General features: G+C 36.8%; 1 protein-coding gene across 4 annotated transcripts in view; it reads left to right on the top strand.

Annotated features, from left to right (window-relative positions):
* The window catches only part of CCDC141 (coiled-coil domain containing 141), a 204,814-nt gene that overhangs the window by 175,259 nt on the left and 9,642 nt on the right, over window positions 1-19,913 (top strand). For 3 of the 4 annotated variants that reach the window (XM_017532732.2, XM_017532729.2, XM_017532727.2), the window contains 5 exons: window positions 5,761-5,901; window positions 6,690-6,884; window positions 8,270-8,453; window positions 11,754-11,866; window positions 16,175-16,291. In XM_017532732.2, the coding sequence (XP_017388221.1) occupies window positions 5,761-5,901; window positions 6,690-6,884; window positions 8,270-8,453; window positions 11,754-11,866; window positions 16,175-16,291 (750 nt within the window). The remainder of the gene's footprint in view (window positions 1-5,760; window positions 5,902-6,689; window positions 6,885-8,269; window positions 8,454-11,753; window positions 11,867-16,174; window positions 16,292-19,913) is intronic. The other variant, XM_017532728.2, reaches the window with a different exon arrangement.

Here is a 19,913-nt window from a genome sequence, read left to right as displayed (position 1 = left end):
GATTCTGGATATTAGCCCTTTGTCAGATGGATAGCTTGCAAAAACTTTTCTCCATTCTGTTGGTTGCCGGTTCACTCTAATGATTGTTTCTTTTGCTATGCAGAAGCTCTGGAGTTTAATTAGATCCCATTTGTCTATTTTGGCTTTTGTTGCCAATGCTTTTGGTGTTTTAGTCATGAAGTCCTTGCCTATGCCTATGTCCTGAATGGTTTTGCCTAGGTTTTCTTCTAGGGTTTTTATGGTGTTAGGCCTTATGTTTAAGTCTTTAATCCATCTGGAGTTAATTTTAGTGTAAAGTGTCAGGAAGGGGTCCAGTTTCTACTTTCTGCACATGGCTAGCCAGTTTTCCCAACACCATTTATTAAACAGGGAATCCTTTCCCCATTGCTTGGTTTTGTCAGGTTTGTCGGAGATTAGATGGTTGTAGATGTGTGGTATTGCCTTTGAGGCCTCTGTTCTGTTCCATTGGTCTATATCTCTGTTTTGGTACTAGTACCATGCTGTTTTGATTACTGTAGCCTTGTAGTATAGTTTGAAGTCAGGTAGCATGATGCCTCCAGCTTTGTTCTTTTTGCTTAGGATTGTCTTGGCTATGTGGACTCTTTTTTGGCTCCATATGAAGTTTAAGGTGGTTTTTTTCCAGTTCTGTGAAGAAGGTCAGTGGTAGCTTGATGGGGATAGCATTGAATCTATAAATTACTTTAGGCAGCATGGCCATTTTCACGATATTGATTCTTCCTAACCATGAGCATAGAATGTCGTTCCATCTGTTTTTGTCCTCTCTTATTTCCCTGAGCAGTGGTTTGTAGTTCTCCTTGAAGAGATCCTTCACATTCCTTGTTAGTTGTAGTCCTAGATATTTTATTCTCTTTGTAGCAATTGTGAATGGAAATTGACTCATGATTTGGCTCTCTGTCTATTATTGGTGTATAGGAATGCTTATGATTTTTGCATGTTGATTTAGTGTCCTGAGACTTTGCTGAGACTTTTCTGAGACAGAGTCTCATTCTATTGCCCAGGCTGGAGTGCAATGGCACGATCTTGGCTCACTGCAACCTCCGCCTCCCAGGTTCAAGCAATTCTCCTGCCTCAGCCTTCCAAGTAGCTGGGATACAGGCATGTGACACCATTCCTAGCTATTTTTTGTATTTTTAGTAGAGACAGGGTTTCACCATGTTGGCCAGCCTGGTCTCGAACTCCTGACCTCAGGTGATCCACCCATCTCAGCTCCCAAAGTGCTGGGATTACAGGCATGAGCTTTCATGCCTGGCCCTGCAAAATATTTTTTTAAATTAGCTGAGTGTTTTGGTGTGCGCCTATAGTCTCAACTACTTGAGATGCTGAGGCAGGGGTATCTCATGTGCTCATGAGTTTGAGGCTGCATCGAGCTGTGATCATGCCACTGCACTCTAGCCTGGACAAGAGAGTGAGATTCTATTAAAAAGAAAAAAGAAGAACACAAACATCTTCAGGAAACTTAAGAGTCTAGAGTGCATTAAAACCCCTGGGGCTTCACAATCACAGCCATTTCTCTGGTGGGCCCCATCTGGATGATATGTGTAAGAGGATAGGAAAAATTATAATTTGCTTTAAAAGCATCCATTCCATAAAGTCAAAATCTTAACATTTTGGTGTTCAACATCTGCATAGTGACTCTGGAATCTTCCTGAAGAATAAAGAGAGCTGAAGTTTGAAATTATGGTTGTCTTGTCCAGAAAACAAAACTTAACACATTATGAAGCCACAAAACATACAAAATTGATAAAATATTTATTACTGATACCTGCTGCTACCTACAGTTCAGGATGGAGCAATTGTCATGTCTTCCCAATTTGGCCCACTTTAAGCAGCCAGCAGCTGGCCTCAAGTACAGGAAGACAAAGGCATGGTTGCCAAAAGGAAGGAGGTAAAAAAGTCTTGTCCGGAAATCTCTCTAACACTAAGTCTGAATATCCTACAAGTGATAATTGTAGCAAGTCATTTGGGTTAAATTTTGAGTCTTTGGGTCTCTTGATTTTGAATGAAGCATCCCTGGGAGGTGGTAACATCACAGCCTTCAGTTACTGAACATGAGCATCAGAAAGCTTTTTTCTGGAGTGACTAAAATGACAGGCAAGAAACAACATTCATGAAGTGGACATTATGGAAATTGACCAGTCATTTTATATCTTTGCTTCTCGCCAAACATGTGCCGTAGTTCTAAGGAAAGTCTTTCTTTTTAAATGCATTAAATGCATTTCTGTTTTAAAATATGCCATGTCCCTCACACAAATTGGCCTTGACAGCAGCAGACTTACAAATAATACATTCTTGTGCCAAAGCTGGCTCAACCAGCTTCATCAAGACTAAGAATAGCAAGCCAGCCTCACTTGGCATCAGCCTCTTTCCCTTCCGCTTCTTTCCAAAGAAACTTTGTTCATTTCTAACCCTGAGAGGGGGCTTAGGGCATGCTGGAAAATTTGGCAAAGATGCGAATCTGCTAATTTCAAAAAAGCTATAGTTTTTAAATCTTAATAACTTTAATTATAGCTACATTAACTCGGCCTGTTTATTCTATGGTAAACACAGAGGAGCTGAACACGTGGAAAGATGGGAAAATCAAATTTTTCATTAAAAAATATATTTTTCCTAATTTTCTAAAGACTTTGAGGGACTTTGATATGAATTATAACATCATTTAAAGATTTCTAACAGGGTAAAGTTTTTCCCACCCCAAGCTTGGGATGTTTTTCTCCACGTATGTGCTCGACTTGAGCAGTTGTCTCAGCCCCATCCTGCCATTCCCCATTGTTGACAAGTTGACTAAAGTTAGAAACAGCTGCGTGAACAATGATACCACAGCCCAGCAAATATGGCACTCAGTTCCTTTAAAAATATGGCCACAAGTTATGTGGGGATTAGATGGGAAGTTAAGTTTTCATATTGGAAAGCGCAGGTAAGAAAATTAAGTGTGGCAAGATTTTTCAATCGCTGAAGGTAGTTTCATGCATACTGCCTTCTACTTGTATCTGCAGTAGTCCTGAATTTGAGATGAAAAAGGCACAGAGATTTAGGTTAAAAATGAATTTCCGGTGAAACCAAAAGAGAAAAGTGCCAGCAACTTTGTCAAGGGAGCTCATGTATCAGAAAGAAGCTGATCCCATTTCACGTACCCATAGTGTCACGAACATTCTTTCACCTTATAAATCGTCTTCAGTGGAAGTGCACACGTTCTGAAGCAAACAGAAATAAAATCACACTCATCATTTATCAATCTTAAATTTCTTAATCCAAAGTAGATTTAAAGTCTCATGGTTGAGAATTAAAGTATTAAATCTCAGCTTTTCTCTATTACACAGTTTTCAAATAGTCATTGAACTTTTCCATTTGAAGTAGGTGTAATCTGATGGTTATCAGGTTAATGATCGATCCCCTCTTCCTTTCTCTAGACTAAGGTTTTCTGATATATGTCACATTTCAGTAAAGAAAAATTTTTTAAAATAACCATATTTTATAACATAAACATAAAATTTATTTAGAAATAAAATTTATTTAAAACATAAACATGAAATTTTAAAAAATAAATATACTTCTACTTACATATAAGTCTATATTTTATATAGTCTTATAAACTCTGTACTCATTAAATAGTAACTTGTTATTGAGTTTTTTTTTAAGCAACACTGTCTGGTTTCCTCAGATGTGGCACTATTACATTTATAAAACTCCTGCCAAAATTTTATGTAAATTACTAAAGATATAGTCCCTTTATATCTCAATCTTATAAAATTGACATTATCCTTTCCTGTTAAAAATCAAACATATGCACATTAAAACATTGAGTGCCATAGAATGCAAATATTTATTGGTTATTTCACAAATATATCAACTGAATATGATCTTTTAAATATTCCCCTGTGTTTCTAATAGATAAATAATGTTCAAATTATGAAGCTTTTCACTTTTTCTGACTATTACTGATTTATTTATCAGTTAAAGTGGTTCATGTGGTCTCTGTGCTTGATTTAGTTTGTTACTTAAAAGTAATGTTCAACAATTTCATTTACCATATAAACTAAACAACACTGATTAAGTATATGTGTATCAGATGTAAAAATGTTTTCAGTGTAATAATTTCCTTGTGCAGTTCCACTAGGGCTTTAAAGTTGATGTCTCCAAGATATGTTAAAATAAGATAAGATAAAGGCTTTATTTTCACAGTCAGCAGAATTTGAAGTAAGCATTTTGAGAAAGCATGCATTTTGTGGGGCAAGCATGTTTTTCTGCATTACAGTTCTAAAATCTAGCATACGCATGGTCTTTATTCCTTCCCAATTAATTTGTTTGCTGTCATTGAAAAGAATTTTAATGTTTTTCTGACTTCTTTTATCTTAGCTCAAATTTATCAGCCATGACTTTGTTCACTCTTGCTGTTAAATGCCTCCATATAGTCTGAGGTTTTTTTTTTTTTTCTTTTTTTTTTTTTTTTTTTTTTTTTTTTTTTTTTTTTTTTTTTTTTTTTTTTTTTTTTTTTTTTTCTTCTGTGCTTTGCTTTGTTGATTATACAAAGAGATGTCAATATGCTTATCTTCCGTAAATATAGAGAAGAGAGACAAAGTGATGCATTTAATGGAACTGGACTGCTTAGAAATTTGGTGCACTGGTAAAGCTGAACGGTTGTTAAGACTGTCAAAATCTATCTCCTATTATTAATGTATAGCCATATGCTTTCTTTATACACAGGTTAGCATGGCCATCATTAGCAACAACTCTCACTGTACCTTTTTTGCTTTTGAAGGATCTCTGAAGTTAATGATCTATGTCTAAAAAGTAAAACTATTTTCAGAACTGCTCAAGAAAAATAATTTTTTAACTGGGCAGATATAGTTATTTTTCTAGTAAATCTCATCATATTGGGTCTTCTGTTCTACCCCACCAATGCCCTAGGTGGTCTAAATGTCAATGCTTCATTGACCTCTTCAACATGGATAGCTCTTTGGAGCCTTAATAAATGTATACATGATGGCTGTGAGAGAGTATTGGAAGAGAGACCTGGGACAAATATTACCGTATGGAAAACAGAAAGATTGGGAAAAAGATATCAAATAAACACAAATAAGAAAATTAGAGTTGTTAAAAGTTTATGTATGATATGTGAGAAATTTTCTTACTTGAGGGATAAAGGAATGCTCTATAGATATAATCTTAATTAAAAATTACAAATCAAAAAGTATTAACAAACATTTTATAATTACTTATATTTGGAAGATATATTTAAATTCACTTTGTATGTCCACTTGGCAAATTTGTTTTCTGTTGAAAATCACTCTGAGGCTGGGATTGGTGGCTCTCGCCTGTAATCCTAGCACTTTGGGAGGCCAAGGTGGGTGGATCATTTGAGACTAGGAGTTCGAGACCAGAGACAGCCAACATGGCGAAAGCCTGTCTCTACTATAAATACAAAAATAGCAAGGGATGGTGGCACACATCTGTAGTCCTAGCTACTTAGGACAGAAATAAGAATTACTTGAATCCAGGATGCGGAGGTTGTAGTGAGTCAAGATCACACCAATTCACTTCAGCCTGAGTGACAGAGTGAGACCCTGTCTCAAAAAGAAAAAAATAAAAAGAAGAGAGGGAGAGAGGGAGGGAGGGAAAGAAAATTAGTCTTAATACATTTTTAAGATCAATATTTTGAAGTGTTCAAATGCTTTGATTTATTGCAAGCGACTTTGTTTCCTTATTTTAAGGAAATCACCAATTTTTTTTATTGAACTACAGCTCAAAGAGTCATTCAAAGATATCAAAAAGAAATTCAATAATTTGAAGTTTAATTACACTAAGAAAAATGAAAAATCTCGGAATCTGAAGGCGCTTAAGTATCAAATTCAACAAGTTGATATGTATGCTGAAAAAATGCAGGTAACAAGAAAGTATGGTTTGTATATGAGCACGTGTGTATGTGTAATGCAGCTAACAAGAAAGTATGGTTTGTGTACATGCACATGTGTATTATATGTACTACACAATTATTGCAAAATTGTTTTGCATTTCGAATCTAGATACCTAACTCTGACTTTTTGTAGCACTGGGACTCAAAGAGTATTTTTCCATTTTTATAACAATTGTATTCTTCATGTAAAAAATATAATAAATGGATTTATCTCTTGAAGCAGATCCAGAATGGTTTCTGCCAAGCCTACCCAGCCTGTCTGCTTCCATCCTTCTCCCCAACACACACACACACACACACGAGCATGGATGCATGTGCACACCTTCTATAATCCTCCTTTTCTTGCACCCATCTATGCCATTACTTTGCTCCACTGCTCCTATAGCCTCTTATTCCTACCTTGATTATCACATGTACTGGCTAGATTATTTGAATGCATTTTCCAGGAGACAGTGAGCTTATTGAGGAGAAGTATTTGATTTAATTATCATTGTCTTTTAAAAAAATAGCATATTATTATTCTCAAAATCTGGAATAGACCTGGTATATCGTACATTTTCTATTTATTTGCTAAATGCTAACTCAATCGAATATTTGGGAAAACCCCCATTCTTTCCATAATATATTTGTAATAATTATTATTTTAGTAGATTGGTGGAAGCGGCAAAAGCTTTTACGTTTTTCTCTCAGTATTTAATCACTAGCATCTTAAATACAGATTGAATGTTATTTTTAAAACTTTTTGTTTTTCACACAGGCTTTGAAAAGGAAAATGGAAAAAGTTAGTAATAAAACCTCTGATTCTTTCTTAAATTATCCAAGTGATAAAGTCAATGTTCTTTTGGAAGCCATGAAGGATTTGCAAAAACATGTGGATGACTTTGACAAAGTTGTGACAGATTACAAGAAGAATTTGGACCTGACTGAGCATCTCCAGGAGGTGATAGAAGAGGTATCTTCTTGTTGCTATGGTATCCACATTGTAATGTTGTTTACAAAAATTATTTTACAACTTTAAAGCAATGTTGCGTTAGCTGCTATTGTCTTTAAATTCATGTATCATGCTACTTTTCATTTTTTTTTCATTTGGATAATTCTCTAAAATAGAATTGGGGGATCAAAGGGGATGAATTATATAAGGCCTTTGATTGTATTGGTCAATTTCTTCGCTGATTTACTGGCAATGTATGAGTGTTCCTGTTTGTCCATAACCTCATCAACTGAAGATGTTTAATTATCATGAAATTATGTTCACTGCTGGATATCTGTTTAAAATGCTCAGAATGGCTTATTTCACAGAACTTGAAAATATTTATTTTTAAAAAGTGATACTGTGATTTTTCAGCTACAAAAAGTTGTTATTGATGTTTTTTGTTGATACTGTCAAGAGGATACATGGTAGAGTATACATAAAATATGTGAAATTTGATAAGGTTATTGTTTAACACTTAATATTGAAGAAATTCTGCACTTAAAGTTCTTGAGTATTCTTTGTTGCCCATTATTGTGAGATACAGAGTGTCCTTGCCAATAATGCAGTTGAGCTTTTAGATTTAACACCAGATTAAGGAGAATCAAAATGAGCACTCTTCTACATATGATGTATAGGTTTATTGCACCTTTGTGGTACTTATTTAAAACCAACTTCTAACTGAGTCATGTGCTTCTATTTCTCACCCTGCATAAGTGCTTCAGGACTGGGTCAGATATTCCTTCCACCACAGTTATTTATTTTTAATGAGAAACTGTCTCATTCTCCACTGTGTTTGGAAAATATAACTATTTTCTATTAAGAAAAGGTGAAATGCTATTCTTTGGATGATATTTCCCCATTCATAAACTGAATCTTATTCTACAAAGAGATTTTATTTATTAGAGTATTCATCAGGCAATACTCTAGCAGTGTATTGTAAATGATATCAGTTCATTGTACTGGATTATGAACATGCTGGCTTTTTTCTTACCATTTAGCATGTATTTGAATTCTTTTTAGTGCCAGATGCTTTTTATTCTGCCTGTTCTCATAAGTCTGCAACATTCTTCTTGGAATCAGATTTTAGGCAAACCTAAGAAGGCAGGAGAATCAAATATATTTTCATATTTTTACTTTCTTATAGTTTTACTTGTATGTATTTTCATATTTGTACTTATGTCTGCCACTAACATTTAAGTGCAAAAGTATACGATTATGTTTTAATATTTTCTTTGTTATGAGTTAGTTCAAGCCAATGTGAACATAAAGTTGAGAGAATTAAAATTTGATACCTCACTTGTCAAAATTAAGAACTTTAGAGGGTGGTGTCTCTTTCATCTGTGCTTTATCCTATTTAAATTTAGTGTCACTTTTGGTACGAAGATGCAAGTGCCACAGTTGTAAGAGTTGGAAGATATTCCACAGAGTGCAAGACAAAGGAAGCTGTGAAAATTCTCCACCAGCAGTTCAATAAGTTTATTGCACCCTCAGTGCCACAGCAAGAAGAAAGGATTCAGGAAGCCACTGACCTGGCCCAGCACTTATATGGTGAGATCTCTTTTAAGATGTCCAGTGATTGGCCATTGAACGAATCTATACTGAGCCTAATCCAGTAGATAGCAAGAGCGTGGCAAGTCCTCGGGGTCTTCAGTACACCAACCTATTCAGAGAAAAGGTTTAAGGTAATAGCCCACAGCCAGGGAAAGCAAACAGGGAGCAGAGGGAGGAATTTCTGACAGCAGATGAAGCCTGCAGATTTTTAATTACTTTGCGTAAGCCTTCCTTCTCTATTCTCTTTTCTCCTCCATTCCTGTTATTCATCTCTAGGGTAATAACACCAGAACAATACTCAGCTTATATAAACAAACAAACGACAAAAAAAAAAAAAAAATCTAATTTCCACTAGATTGATCCCTTGAAAAACATAGAAAACTTCAGTCATACTTTAAGTAGACAAAAAGCTAAGACTGAAGTCTCCAGCCCTCTCATTTCTATAAGGCTTTTGGTTCACGAATTTAAGAAAGACCTGGAAAATTCTCCTTTACTTTCCTCTTACTTGTGGAATAAATGGGAGAACTCAGATTGCCATTTTACAAGTTCTGCTTTCTTCTCTTCCGTGACTAGAAAAGATAATATCATGGCATCCTGAGAGGTCCTTCCTCCTAACAGAGGCCACCACTTAAGAAGTCCTTGGAGGATGATAGTTCTTGAGGGCTCTGAGGAATAAGTTCCATGAATTTCCTGGTAACCGTCCTATGAGACTAAGAGTAATTCCCAATGCCCAGGCAAACAGCCCAGAAAGAAGACACAATAGTTGGTACAAAATGCTTAATTTGGCTGCCAATGGCTGTAGTCAGATATTTTCTCTTATAACATGAAACACTATCTATGGAGAGCCATGAATTTTGTAGAATCTATACTGCACTACTTAAATTACTAAGAATGAATTATTCATGATATTCCAGAAGAAAAAGGTAGAAACATAAAAATAATAAAATATGGATTGAAAAATCAATGAAAACTGAGGTGACATCTTCTTGCTGGAGTTGCTGTGTAAGTGCACTAAAAAATTTTGGAGACACTCTGCTCCCATAGCCTGGTGTATGTTTCCTCCATGATTGAACATTTTACATTATGGTATAAACACCTATTTGTTTGTCTTCTCTACTGCCCATAAACTTGAGGAAAGTATATATATTTTTTAACTTTTTTTGTGCCTGGATCAATGCCTATTCAGTCTCAGAGCATGATACACACTGACAAAGCCCCTAAAAAGTTAAATTCCCTTCCCATCATGCAACATCCTGCATCTGGCTTTGTTTGTATTCCTGCCCCTTATCGCCAACTGACATTTTATATAGCTATTTGTGCTGTCTGGCTTTCCTTACCAGAGTATAAGCTGTATTAGAGGAGGGATTTTGCCTGTTAGTTCACTGTCTAATGACAAATTAACTGCCTCACAAATATTTGATGAATAAATGAATCACTGAATGAATAAATGAATGACATGAGTCTCCATCTGTTTGGTAGGGAAGCTATACTTTTTTTAAAATTTTCATCAAAGAAGGTACTTTAAGATTATATCAACTCTTGCAAGCTACTCAAGCATTACTGAACTCAGAATTTTCATGCAGAAAAATTATCTCAAAAACATTTTTGCATACCTGTGATCTACTAAAAGCCATAGCTGTTATAAAGACAACTAAGACCTGGTTCCTGCATTCAAGAGACCACAGCCTAGGCCTTGAAGTCATGGTATGGTAAATGGAGTAAGAAAGATATAAAATGTTCGTATTTGTTTGCTAGGGCTGCCATAACAAAATGCCACTACCTGGGTGGCTTAAACAGAAACTTGTTTTCTCATACTTCTGGAGGCTGGAAGTCCAAGGTGAAGATGCCAGCAGGGTTGGTTTCCTCTCAGCCCGCTCTGCTTGGCTTGCAGATGACTGACCTCCTGCAGCCTCTTCACGTAGTCACCCCTCTGCACACACACGCCTCCAGTATCTCTCCCTCTTCTTATAAGGGCACCAGTCATGTTGGATTAGAGCCACATCCCAATGGCCTCATTTTAACTTAACCACGTCTTTAAAGATCTTATTTCCAAATACAGTTACATTCTGAGGTACAGGGAATTGGGACTTCAACATATGAATTTGGCAGGATGGGGGGACATAGTTCAGCCCACAACAATGTGCACTACAACCTGGCTTAGGGTGTGGAGTCAGATAGTCCTGGGTTGAAATCATTCTTCTCCTATTTATTGTCTGAATCACATAGAGAAGTCCCCCTAATTTTTTTTTTGAGACGAAGTTTTGCCTTGTCACCCAGGCTGGAGTGCAGTGGCATGATCCCAGTTCGCTAAAACATCCAATTCCTGGGTTCAAGTGATTCTCCTGCCTCAGCATCCCAAGTAGCTGGGATTACAGGCATGTGCCAACACGCCAAGTTAATTTTTATATTTTTAGTAAAGATAGGGTTTTACCATGTTGGTCAGGCTGGCCTTGAACTTCTGACCTCAAGTGATCCTCAGCCTTCCAAAGTGCTGGGATTACAGGCGTGAGCCACCCTGCCCAGGCAAGAAGTTCTTTTGAGTATCACATTCCTCATTTGTAAAATGTGGATAGTAGTAGAATCTATCCAAGGATTACATTGAACAATGATTATACAGTGTTTAGGCACAGGCAAATAATAAGCATGCACTACATGATAGCTATTTTTATTACAATAGAGAGAAATCCAGTTGGAAAAGATTGAGAATATCTTCACAGAAATCTTGGCATTTCAGGTGAACATTAAAGAGTAGGTTAGGTTTTGACAGCAGAAAAAGAGTGGAGGAACAGTACTGCTGGTAGAGGAAGGAACACTTAGCTGCTGTGGGGATCTTCAGGGAAGAGCTGCTGGTTCTGTTTGCCCAGAAATAAAATACAGGAGGGAATCAGAGTGACATACATTTGGGAGAGGCAGATTGAAACCATGTTATGGAAGGGCCTTGAATGCCATCCTGAGGAATTTATTCTCTAAGCAGTGAGGAACCACTGAATTTTCTGAACAGGAAAAACTGAGGAAAATTAAGGTTTAAGACTATTCATATAGCCTTAAAGCTCATATAGCAACCTTATTTAGGTTACATGAAAGTGGCGTGGTACAGCAGATGTAATCATTTTCCTAGAATATCTAACTTTTGGAAACATGCCTTTATTCATTTATTTATCTGTTCAGCAAATACTTATTAAGAACTTAAATTAATCAGCCCTCATGCTGGACATTAGGAAGATGAATTGACACCTGGACTTTCTTTCTTGCTAAATATTTGACCTTTAAAACTAGTTTCATCCTTCTCCTCCCCAGGTTTGGAAGAAGGACAGAAATATATTGAGAAAATAGTGACAAAACACAAAGAGGTTCTTGAATCTGTGGCTGAATTATGTGGGTCCCTCACAGAGCTTGAAGAAAAACTGAAGGTAATTTCTTCTTCCCCAAATACGTATTTTCAAGCCAAATAAATAAAAATTGTTAATCAAATGTCTTCTGATGCAAAGATGTTTTAATAGAATTTCTCAAGGGACATAATGTGCACATTTGTTTCACAGCTTTCTAACATAATTATCTGGGTGTTTCTGACAATTAATTCTATTTCTTTCCCATCACTGCAGAGAAAAATATTTCTGGGAATGAGGGCTAAACACAATTAAGGTGTCTAGTTTACATTTTCATGGATCATATCCTAAAAAATGTGTGCCATTAAGATTCTGCCAGTAAACTTTGTATTAAGTAGCCTATGGTTTGGTTTCATAATTAAGTAGCTTGTGGTTTTGTTCATAAATAATAGGTGTCAGGGTTTTTTTTCCCCCTCTCCAAATTGTGGCACCAGAGAAAATAAAAGTATTCTTCAGGTGTTATATTCATTGAATACTTTGCCTCATAAAAATAGTAAACTAATCATGATCACTTTTCATAGAATACAAATTTGATGGTAACAAATACAGAGAAAATTTTTATGTCTAGGCAAAGCCAGTTAAAGTGAAAAACATGTTTCTTTGTTAATGTCATGTCAAAAACTGGTTTGATTATTGCTGTTTTCATAGCTGGCTGAACTGGTTTTTGAGGATGGAGAGAATAGCAAGGTCATTAAGAGCAAAGGCTGTAGAGCAAAGCACAGTTTCCTTGAAATAGCAACTCCCTAAATTATTGGCTTTGTGACTTTGGGTAAATTATTTAATCTCCCTGAGTCTCTGTTTCCTGATCTGCAAAGTGGATCCCAGGGTAGCTCTGAGGACTGCCTATGAAGATACTAAAGATTACTGTTGTGATAATTCTTACTGAGGCCTAATGGTGGTCTTGCAGTTCAGAGCAGAATTACGTTTATTTCTACCAGTCACTTTTTTTCTGAAGGAATTTCATGTAATAAGTTTATGTGCCTCTTCCATTCAAATAGTTTGTGAGGCTTTTAATTCAGTGGGTGCCCAACCAAATTATCTTTATCCTTTGGTTAAGAATCTAGATTTTTTTTTTACCTTTTTACCGTTTTAAGTAACACTACAATGAACACCTTTGTTCATAGCTTTTTCTTTCTTTTGTATTATTACCCACACACAAATTCTCCAATCAGGTTTGAGAAAACTGAAATTTTTAATGTATGGAATTATTAATATTTCTAATATATAAGTTATTTGCTTCCCATCAATGCTTCACAATGCTAATAAACCATGTATCTCATGTTATCTTTTTCAACATGTTATCCTTTCTTTCCCACTCCACACCCCCCCGCCTCAGGAGCTGCTGCGCTTCTGACTTTCAATACACAGGCTAAAACTCGCCGCTTCCTCCCACTCTTTGCTCTTCCTTGTCTTCAACACTCCTGTCATTTGTGTTGCACATCTTCAAGTGAGAGTCAGCTTCATAAAATCTGCTTTCTCCAAGTTGTATCCCTTTCCGGCTTTTGCCTTCATGGATATTCTTCCTGAAAGAGCAGTTTCCACAGCCTCTCCAGCTTCCTCATTCCCCATTCCTTCCACACTCACTGTAGTCAGGATGGCATTCTCTCTTTCTCACGCTCAATCTGTCACTTGGATTCTCTTTTGCACTAGTCAGGAGTCCCCTAATTATACACCCAGCTAGATTACCCTTCCTAAACAGTTCTGCTAGTGTCATCTTCACATTCACAAAACTCCACTACAAACGCTTCATCACCAAGTCAAGCTCCAATTCAGAGCCTTTTGGTGTTCTGAGGCTGGTCACCTTTCTAAACCATGTGCTTCTACATTCACGTAGGGTTTGTATCCCACTGATCTACTATGCTCCCTGGGGTTTCTCGCTTCTAAACCTTTACTTCAAGGACATGGCCTTCTGTCTCTTTTTCGAAATCTTACCACCTGTCAGAGCCAAACCCAAATGCTGCCTCCTCCATAAATCCTTCCTTAGTTGTATCACTCCCGCCCTGATCTCCCATGGCACTGGGTGCCTTCCTCCCTGTCTTAGTCCATTTGGGCTGCTATGCCAAATGCCCCTGACAAGATACCTTATAAACAGCAGACATTTGTTTCTCATAGTTCTGGAGGATGGAAGTTGAAGAACAAGATGCTGGCAGATTTGGTGTCTAGTGAGGACTTCCTGGTACTCACTCTAACCTTACGTGGTAGAAGAATGAGGGGCATCTCTCAGGCCTCTTGTCTAAGGGCACTAATTCTATTCGTGAGGGATTCCCCTCATGACCTAATCACTTCCCAAAGGTGTCATCTCCTAATACCATCACATTAAGGTGTGAATTTTAACATAGAAATTTTAGGGGAACATAAACATTCAGGCTATAGCACTAAAGTAATCATCACATCTAACTGTTAAATGTAATTACATCACATAAAACTACTATTGCCATTCCAACCCCTCCTACTTGATTATACTTAAGGAAACACTCCGGCTTTGCTAAGTTTAGTCTCCCACACAGTATTTAATACTATGTTTTGTCTTTCATTGATTGATTGATTTATCTCGAGACAGGGTGTTGCTCTGTTGCCCAGGCTGGAGTGTGGTGGTGTTATCATGGCTCGCTGCAGCCTCAACTTCCCAGGCTCAAGCAATCCTCCAACCTCAGCCCCCCAAATAGTTTGGACCACAGGCATGTGCTACCACACTTGGCCAATGTTTTGATATTTTTGTAAAGTTGAGGTCTCACTATATTGCCTAAGCTGGTCTCTAACTCCTGGGCTCAAGTGATCTTCCCACTTTGGCCTCTCGAAATGCTGGAGTTAGCCACCATGCCTGACCTGATTTGCCTTTTAAAGCAGGTTCTCTCGAAAGAGTTTTGACGTTTGTAGTAAACACCCAGTAGATTGGTACAGACAAGAACAATCATTCAGTGCTTGAAGATGTTTAATTCAGGTGGATGTAGAAATGAGAAACGGTATCTCTGGCAAGAGAAATATGTATCAGTATTACCTTTATGAGTTACAGATGCAACAAACACTTGCCAAAGAATGCTTACCAACATTTTACAGGTGTCTGTATGAAAATAGCAAATGTTTATTTTTTTATGTTATTAAATATGAAGGTGGATGCTATACCTCTCTCTTCAGGGGTTATAGAGAGTGGGCTCAGCAATTCCTATCAAGGCTGAAATAGTGATAGAAATTCTTTCTAATGTTTAGCAATTTGAGACTTACAAAAGACCTTCATATATATTATCTCCAGTGATTTCCAAATAATCTTGAGATGAAAAGAAGGGGAATGTTTTCTGTGTTAGAAAGGAAAAGTCCAAAGAGGGTAAAAGTGCTTTACATGGGGCCCAACAGTCAATAGTGGTGGATCTCAAATTTGAATTTAGATCTAATTCAAAATCTAGCATTCTTTCCACACCAGCTGATATTTTGGAAGAAGATGTCAACTGCATACCAAAGCAGAGTGACTCATAGAGCAATACAAACCAGTTTAGTTTAGAGTTGGTACTAAAAGCAGAATCTCCCCATTAGTGGGTCTCCCTGAATGCTCTGAGCCAGTGTTGCATATGCATTTTGATGAGCATACCTGTTTGTTTAAGACCCAGCTAAGGATTGTGTTGTGGGTCAAATAGAGACTCTTCTATTACAGTATAATCATCATTCTAAACTGGTATGTTCTATCACGTGGGATACCAGTGGTTCTTTCCACCTTTACAAAGTCTTCTCAGCTCTCACACTGACTCCACAGCACTTTGCAAATCGCCACTACCTCCATGACTAAAACAGAGCCCCATGAAATACAAGGAACAAAATATCTTCAACCACATGGAGCATCCTGTGCTCTCAATTGCGGTTTTTCTCTGCTATACTCAGTGTTATTTTATTCATCTTTTCGAGAGTCTCCCCAGTATTTTGCTTGTGTAGATTCTCTGGATTTCCTACTTTCTTCTCCCCTAGAGACCTTTAATCATTTCTGCCTCACTGCTGCTCCCCAGACTCTCCTAATGGTTTACACTGCCGTGCATAATGATTCCTTTCTCTAGAGAATGCTCCTGCAGGAGCATCCTACTATAATGATTACATTTTTTCCTGCTGGGCCTTTCAACAACCAATTTTTACTGGCAATGAACTTTATCAAAGGAATGAGGCAGGAGGGAAACTGTGAGCTGGGAGGGATAATTTTATAAAACACATCATGGGAGTATACCAGTCTCTTGTGGATTACATTTGCTGAAAGATTGCAAGTGGTCTATGTTTTCTTCCAAGTAGTTAGTGTATGGCACTGTTCCTCCAAATTTCCTGGCTCAGGCTCTCACTAGCTGTTGCTTTGTACAGCAGGGAGAAGTTTTAAAGATGAATCCAAATTTGGAAGACTTCCATGATGATTACATTGACCTGCTAAAGGAACCAGCAAAAAATAATCAGACAATATTCAATGAAGAAACAAATAAGGTAAAGAAAACTGCTTACCCTCAGCTATTCATTACTTTTGCTCTGAGGGTACAGTCATTGCGCATTGCAAAATAAAAGTGAATTGCAACCTTCTTATCTATCCAAACAGAATTGCCCTATGTAAATGCAATGTGAGTTTCCTCCTCCCTTACTTCCCGTCTGCTCCTTACTTAGTGCTGCTTCTCTCTGCTATGCTGTTTCCTCTGAGCTTCTCACTATCGAGTACTGAAACCATGACATTTCACAGTAGCACTGGGACAGCCATTTAAATGCCATGTCACCCCAAACCACTTCTATTTTTCCCATCTCTAGCTGCCTTTTCCATAGTCTTTTTATATCAATCCAACTTCAAATTTTACTTCTCTCCTTTTATCATATTTTCATGATTTTTGTTGTTTTCCACAACCCATTAGAAAACCTTAGTACATGAAATTAGGTAGTATCTTCTTCCCATAGACTGTACCTCCAAGATGATATTTCCAGGAACATTTACCAAACCATAGAATCCAGCTGGAATATCAATACTGAAGTATTTAGAAAATTGTTTAAATTATTCTAAAACTTAGGCACTTACTGATCTGATAAATTAAAGCATGTAACAACTATAAATACTCACAAAAAGGCAAATGTGTCATGATTTTGAAAGTATTATTTAAATCACAACATCACGTTGGTTTGTGGCCTAAGTTGCTCACTCTCTCTCATAGCTGCTGGACTGTAATTAGCTTTTGACTGTTTGCTTTACCAAGATGCCTGTTCCTAATGTTTCTCTCCCGAGGAGCTAAAGGAACAATCAGAGTCAACATTATTTTCAACCATCCTCAAACTAATAAAATATACTTCTCGTGACATGAGAGTTAAAAGCAAATAAATACCCTCTCCACTGGTAGCAGTTATTTCATGGAGAAAGATTTATCTTTCCTTGAAGTCAACATGTCTTTCAGCTTCTTTATAGGCCCTTTTTTCACAGGTTAAATCCATGTCAAGGCCTGTTGCAGTTATACAACCACCAGGCAGCAAGTACTGCTAAGCAAGCTGTCTTTTCTGTGGTAGGGGCTTGAGCCACTTAAAACCAGATTCCTCTCTGAGGCAAAGGAACGCTGCCAAACTTTGGTCATGTTGCTGTGTGTTACTCTTATGTTAACTGGTCTCTGGTTACTCCAATTGGTCTAAATCAGAGTTTCTCAACCACAGCACTATTGACATTTTGGCCAGAGAATTCTCTGTTGTAGGGAGCTGTCCTATGCATTGTAGGAATTTAGCAGTATTCCTGGCCTTACTCACTAGATGTCAATAGCAGCCATAATAATAAAATCACTTCAGTTGAGAATGACTGGTAAATATAGTAAATAGCCTTAAATGCACCACATTTTCTTAAAAAGGTTTCTAAGAGTTACTAAATCCAACATCTTATCATTTATTTAGTTCAGCACAATTTCCTAGATGTGAACCAGACACATTTACTAAGAGCTCAGAAACAAAAGTTAATACTACCAAAGCAAACAAAAAAAAAATAATAATTTATACTTAGTAGAAGTAGTTTTTCTTGATTTTATTTTCTTATTAGAAGAAACGGATTCTTTTAAATTTAAAAAACAAAGCAAGATTTACCTTCATGGAAAAATCACTTTTAATCTTATATAAACTAAAAGGATAAAGCATCGGTCATTTTGGGTGTAAGTGAAGGTCTACAATTACAGCTGTCAAGAATTCTTATTAACATCATTTCATGTCCTGGTGCAATTGGTGTAGACAGCAAAATGAAAGGGTGGCAGAAATCTTCACTTTTAAGTATCTCAATCACATTTACCCCCTTATTGTCTCTATTATGTATATGTAGATCAGATGTAATGATTCTCCAACCCCATATGGGCAGAGAAGAAGCACCAAGTGAAAAGCTTGTCCTGGTATTATCGCAGTCAATTCTGATACCCTTAAATGATAGTAGTCTTCCTGAGGAAATTATTTGAGTCCAAAAGAATAGTTCCACTGAATTACTACAAGAATATATTCAACACAGGAACTTTTTTCCTGGAGATAGCAAAGTACTTCTCATTTTACTGACCCAAAAATGCAGCAGGTGGAATTAGGCAGTTCACTAAATGCAACACATGTAGCACTGCTAACAGATTAGTGATGGTGTTTTATTCCCAATGTGAGCACCGAAGCTAAATCCATGGTAATATCTGAACACTCCTAAGGTTAAATGGAAGCACACAGTATTAACAGGCTCGCCTAAAGCCATGGAGCTATTTGGTGGAAGATGATGGCTTCTAATGCCATTATTTAGAACTATTGAATTTTAGTGCTAGAAGGGATTTAACAGTCATCTGATCAAATCTCATTTTACAGTTGAGGAAACTGAGGCCAAAAGGGATTAAATATTTTGCCCTCCAGAAGGTAGTGAAAGAACTGGTCGTCATCCCAATTCTCTAGAATTTTAGCCATATGCTTTTCCCACAAGACCAAATGGGAGCTCCCAGGAACTGCTGCATATACATAAGCTGTTTTGTAATATTGTTTTGTAATGATATTATAGATGTCCATGACAAACTTTTCGCCTCTTGCTATTCATCTGTTCATAAACAATAACATGAAAATACTTTTACACCAAACAATTCAGTGGAGTGCTCTTATCAGACTGAGTGGGGGAGCTGTGCAGGGACCCATCCCCAACACACACAAATCCTGATCACCTGGCAGGTATAGGAAGTTCTTGAAACACTTGCCTTGAAAACAAATTGGGAAGACACAAAATGTTCTTCTTCACCTTTTCTTTTACCTCATCCACCTAAAGTGCCCCAAAGTACCATATTACCTGTTGTTGTTTAAAGCCCCCCTTCTCTACAAATGCCTTTCACAGACCAAGCCCTACGCTTAATACCTTCCTTTGTTTACTTCCTACTTACCTTCATTAAATCTTATTTACCCTAAAATAAGCTTATCTGTTGTGGAGATATTGTGGAATATGAAATCTTGTGGTGTTCCTTCAAATTTACCACATAAGTAGTTCTCTGCTCTATGTACTTTGAGGATTGGTTCTGCCCACTTAGTTGAATGGATGTAGGAATATCACCGTATTCTCCCTTCCAGTCACTTTTTCTGCCTACATGGCAATGATTGTAAATTCAAGCAACTATGTCCACCAGTGGGAATGAGAGTTCAGAAGTCCTGAGAGACATAAGATGTGAAACTGTAGATTTAGTATTAATTAAAAGTTAATTGTTTACTAGATATGTAAGTGGGTGATATCTTTGAGGGGCTAAGTATATAGAGACAATTAGAGAACTTAAAGATAAAACCGCAGGTCATTCATATACTTAGAAGGTGGGAAAAGAAAAAGGAATCAACAAAATGACAATGATCTGCCTCTTGACTTGATATAAGAAAAGCAGATTGAGAGGAGTTATATTTTTGTGAATTAGATCAGAGTTTCCCAGCTATTTTGTCAGAACTTATTAGGCTGATGCAAATATGCCCTGTCTGTACTGAAAACCACAGATTTATTTAACCCTTTCTGAATAAATAACACACATTTTTTTCTAATAAAAAATGTGGTTTTAGGGTAGAGAAATATATATATATATATATATATATATATATATATATTTTTTTTTTTTTT

The sequence above is a fragment of the Cebus imitator genome, unplaced genomic scaffold, assembly GCF_001604975.1.
Source record: "Cebus imitator isolate Cc_AM_T3 unplaced genomic scaffold, Cebus_imitator-1.0 Scaffold78, whole genome shotgun sequence".
NCBI classification, from domain to species: Eukaryota; Metazoa; Chordata; class Mammalia; order Primates; family Cebidae; genus Cebus; species Cebus imitator.
The sequence above is the reverse complement of the archived record's forward strand: the minus strand, read 5'-3'. Positions and strand labels throughout refer to the sequence as shown.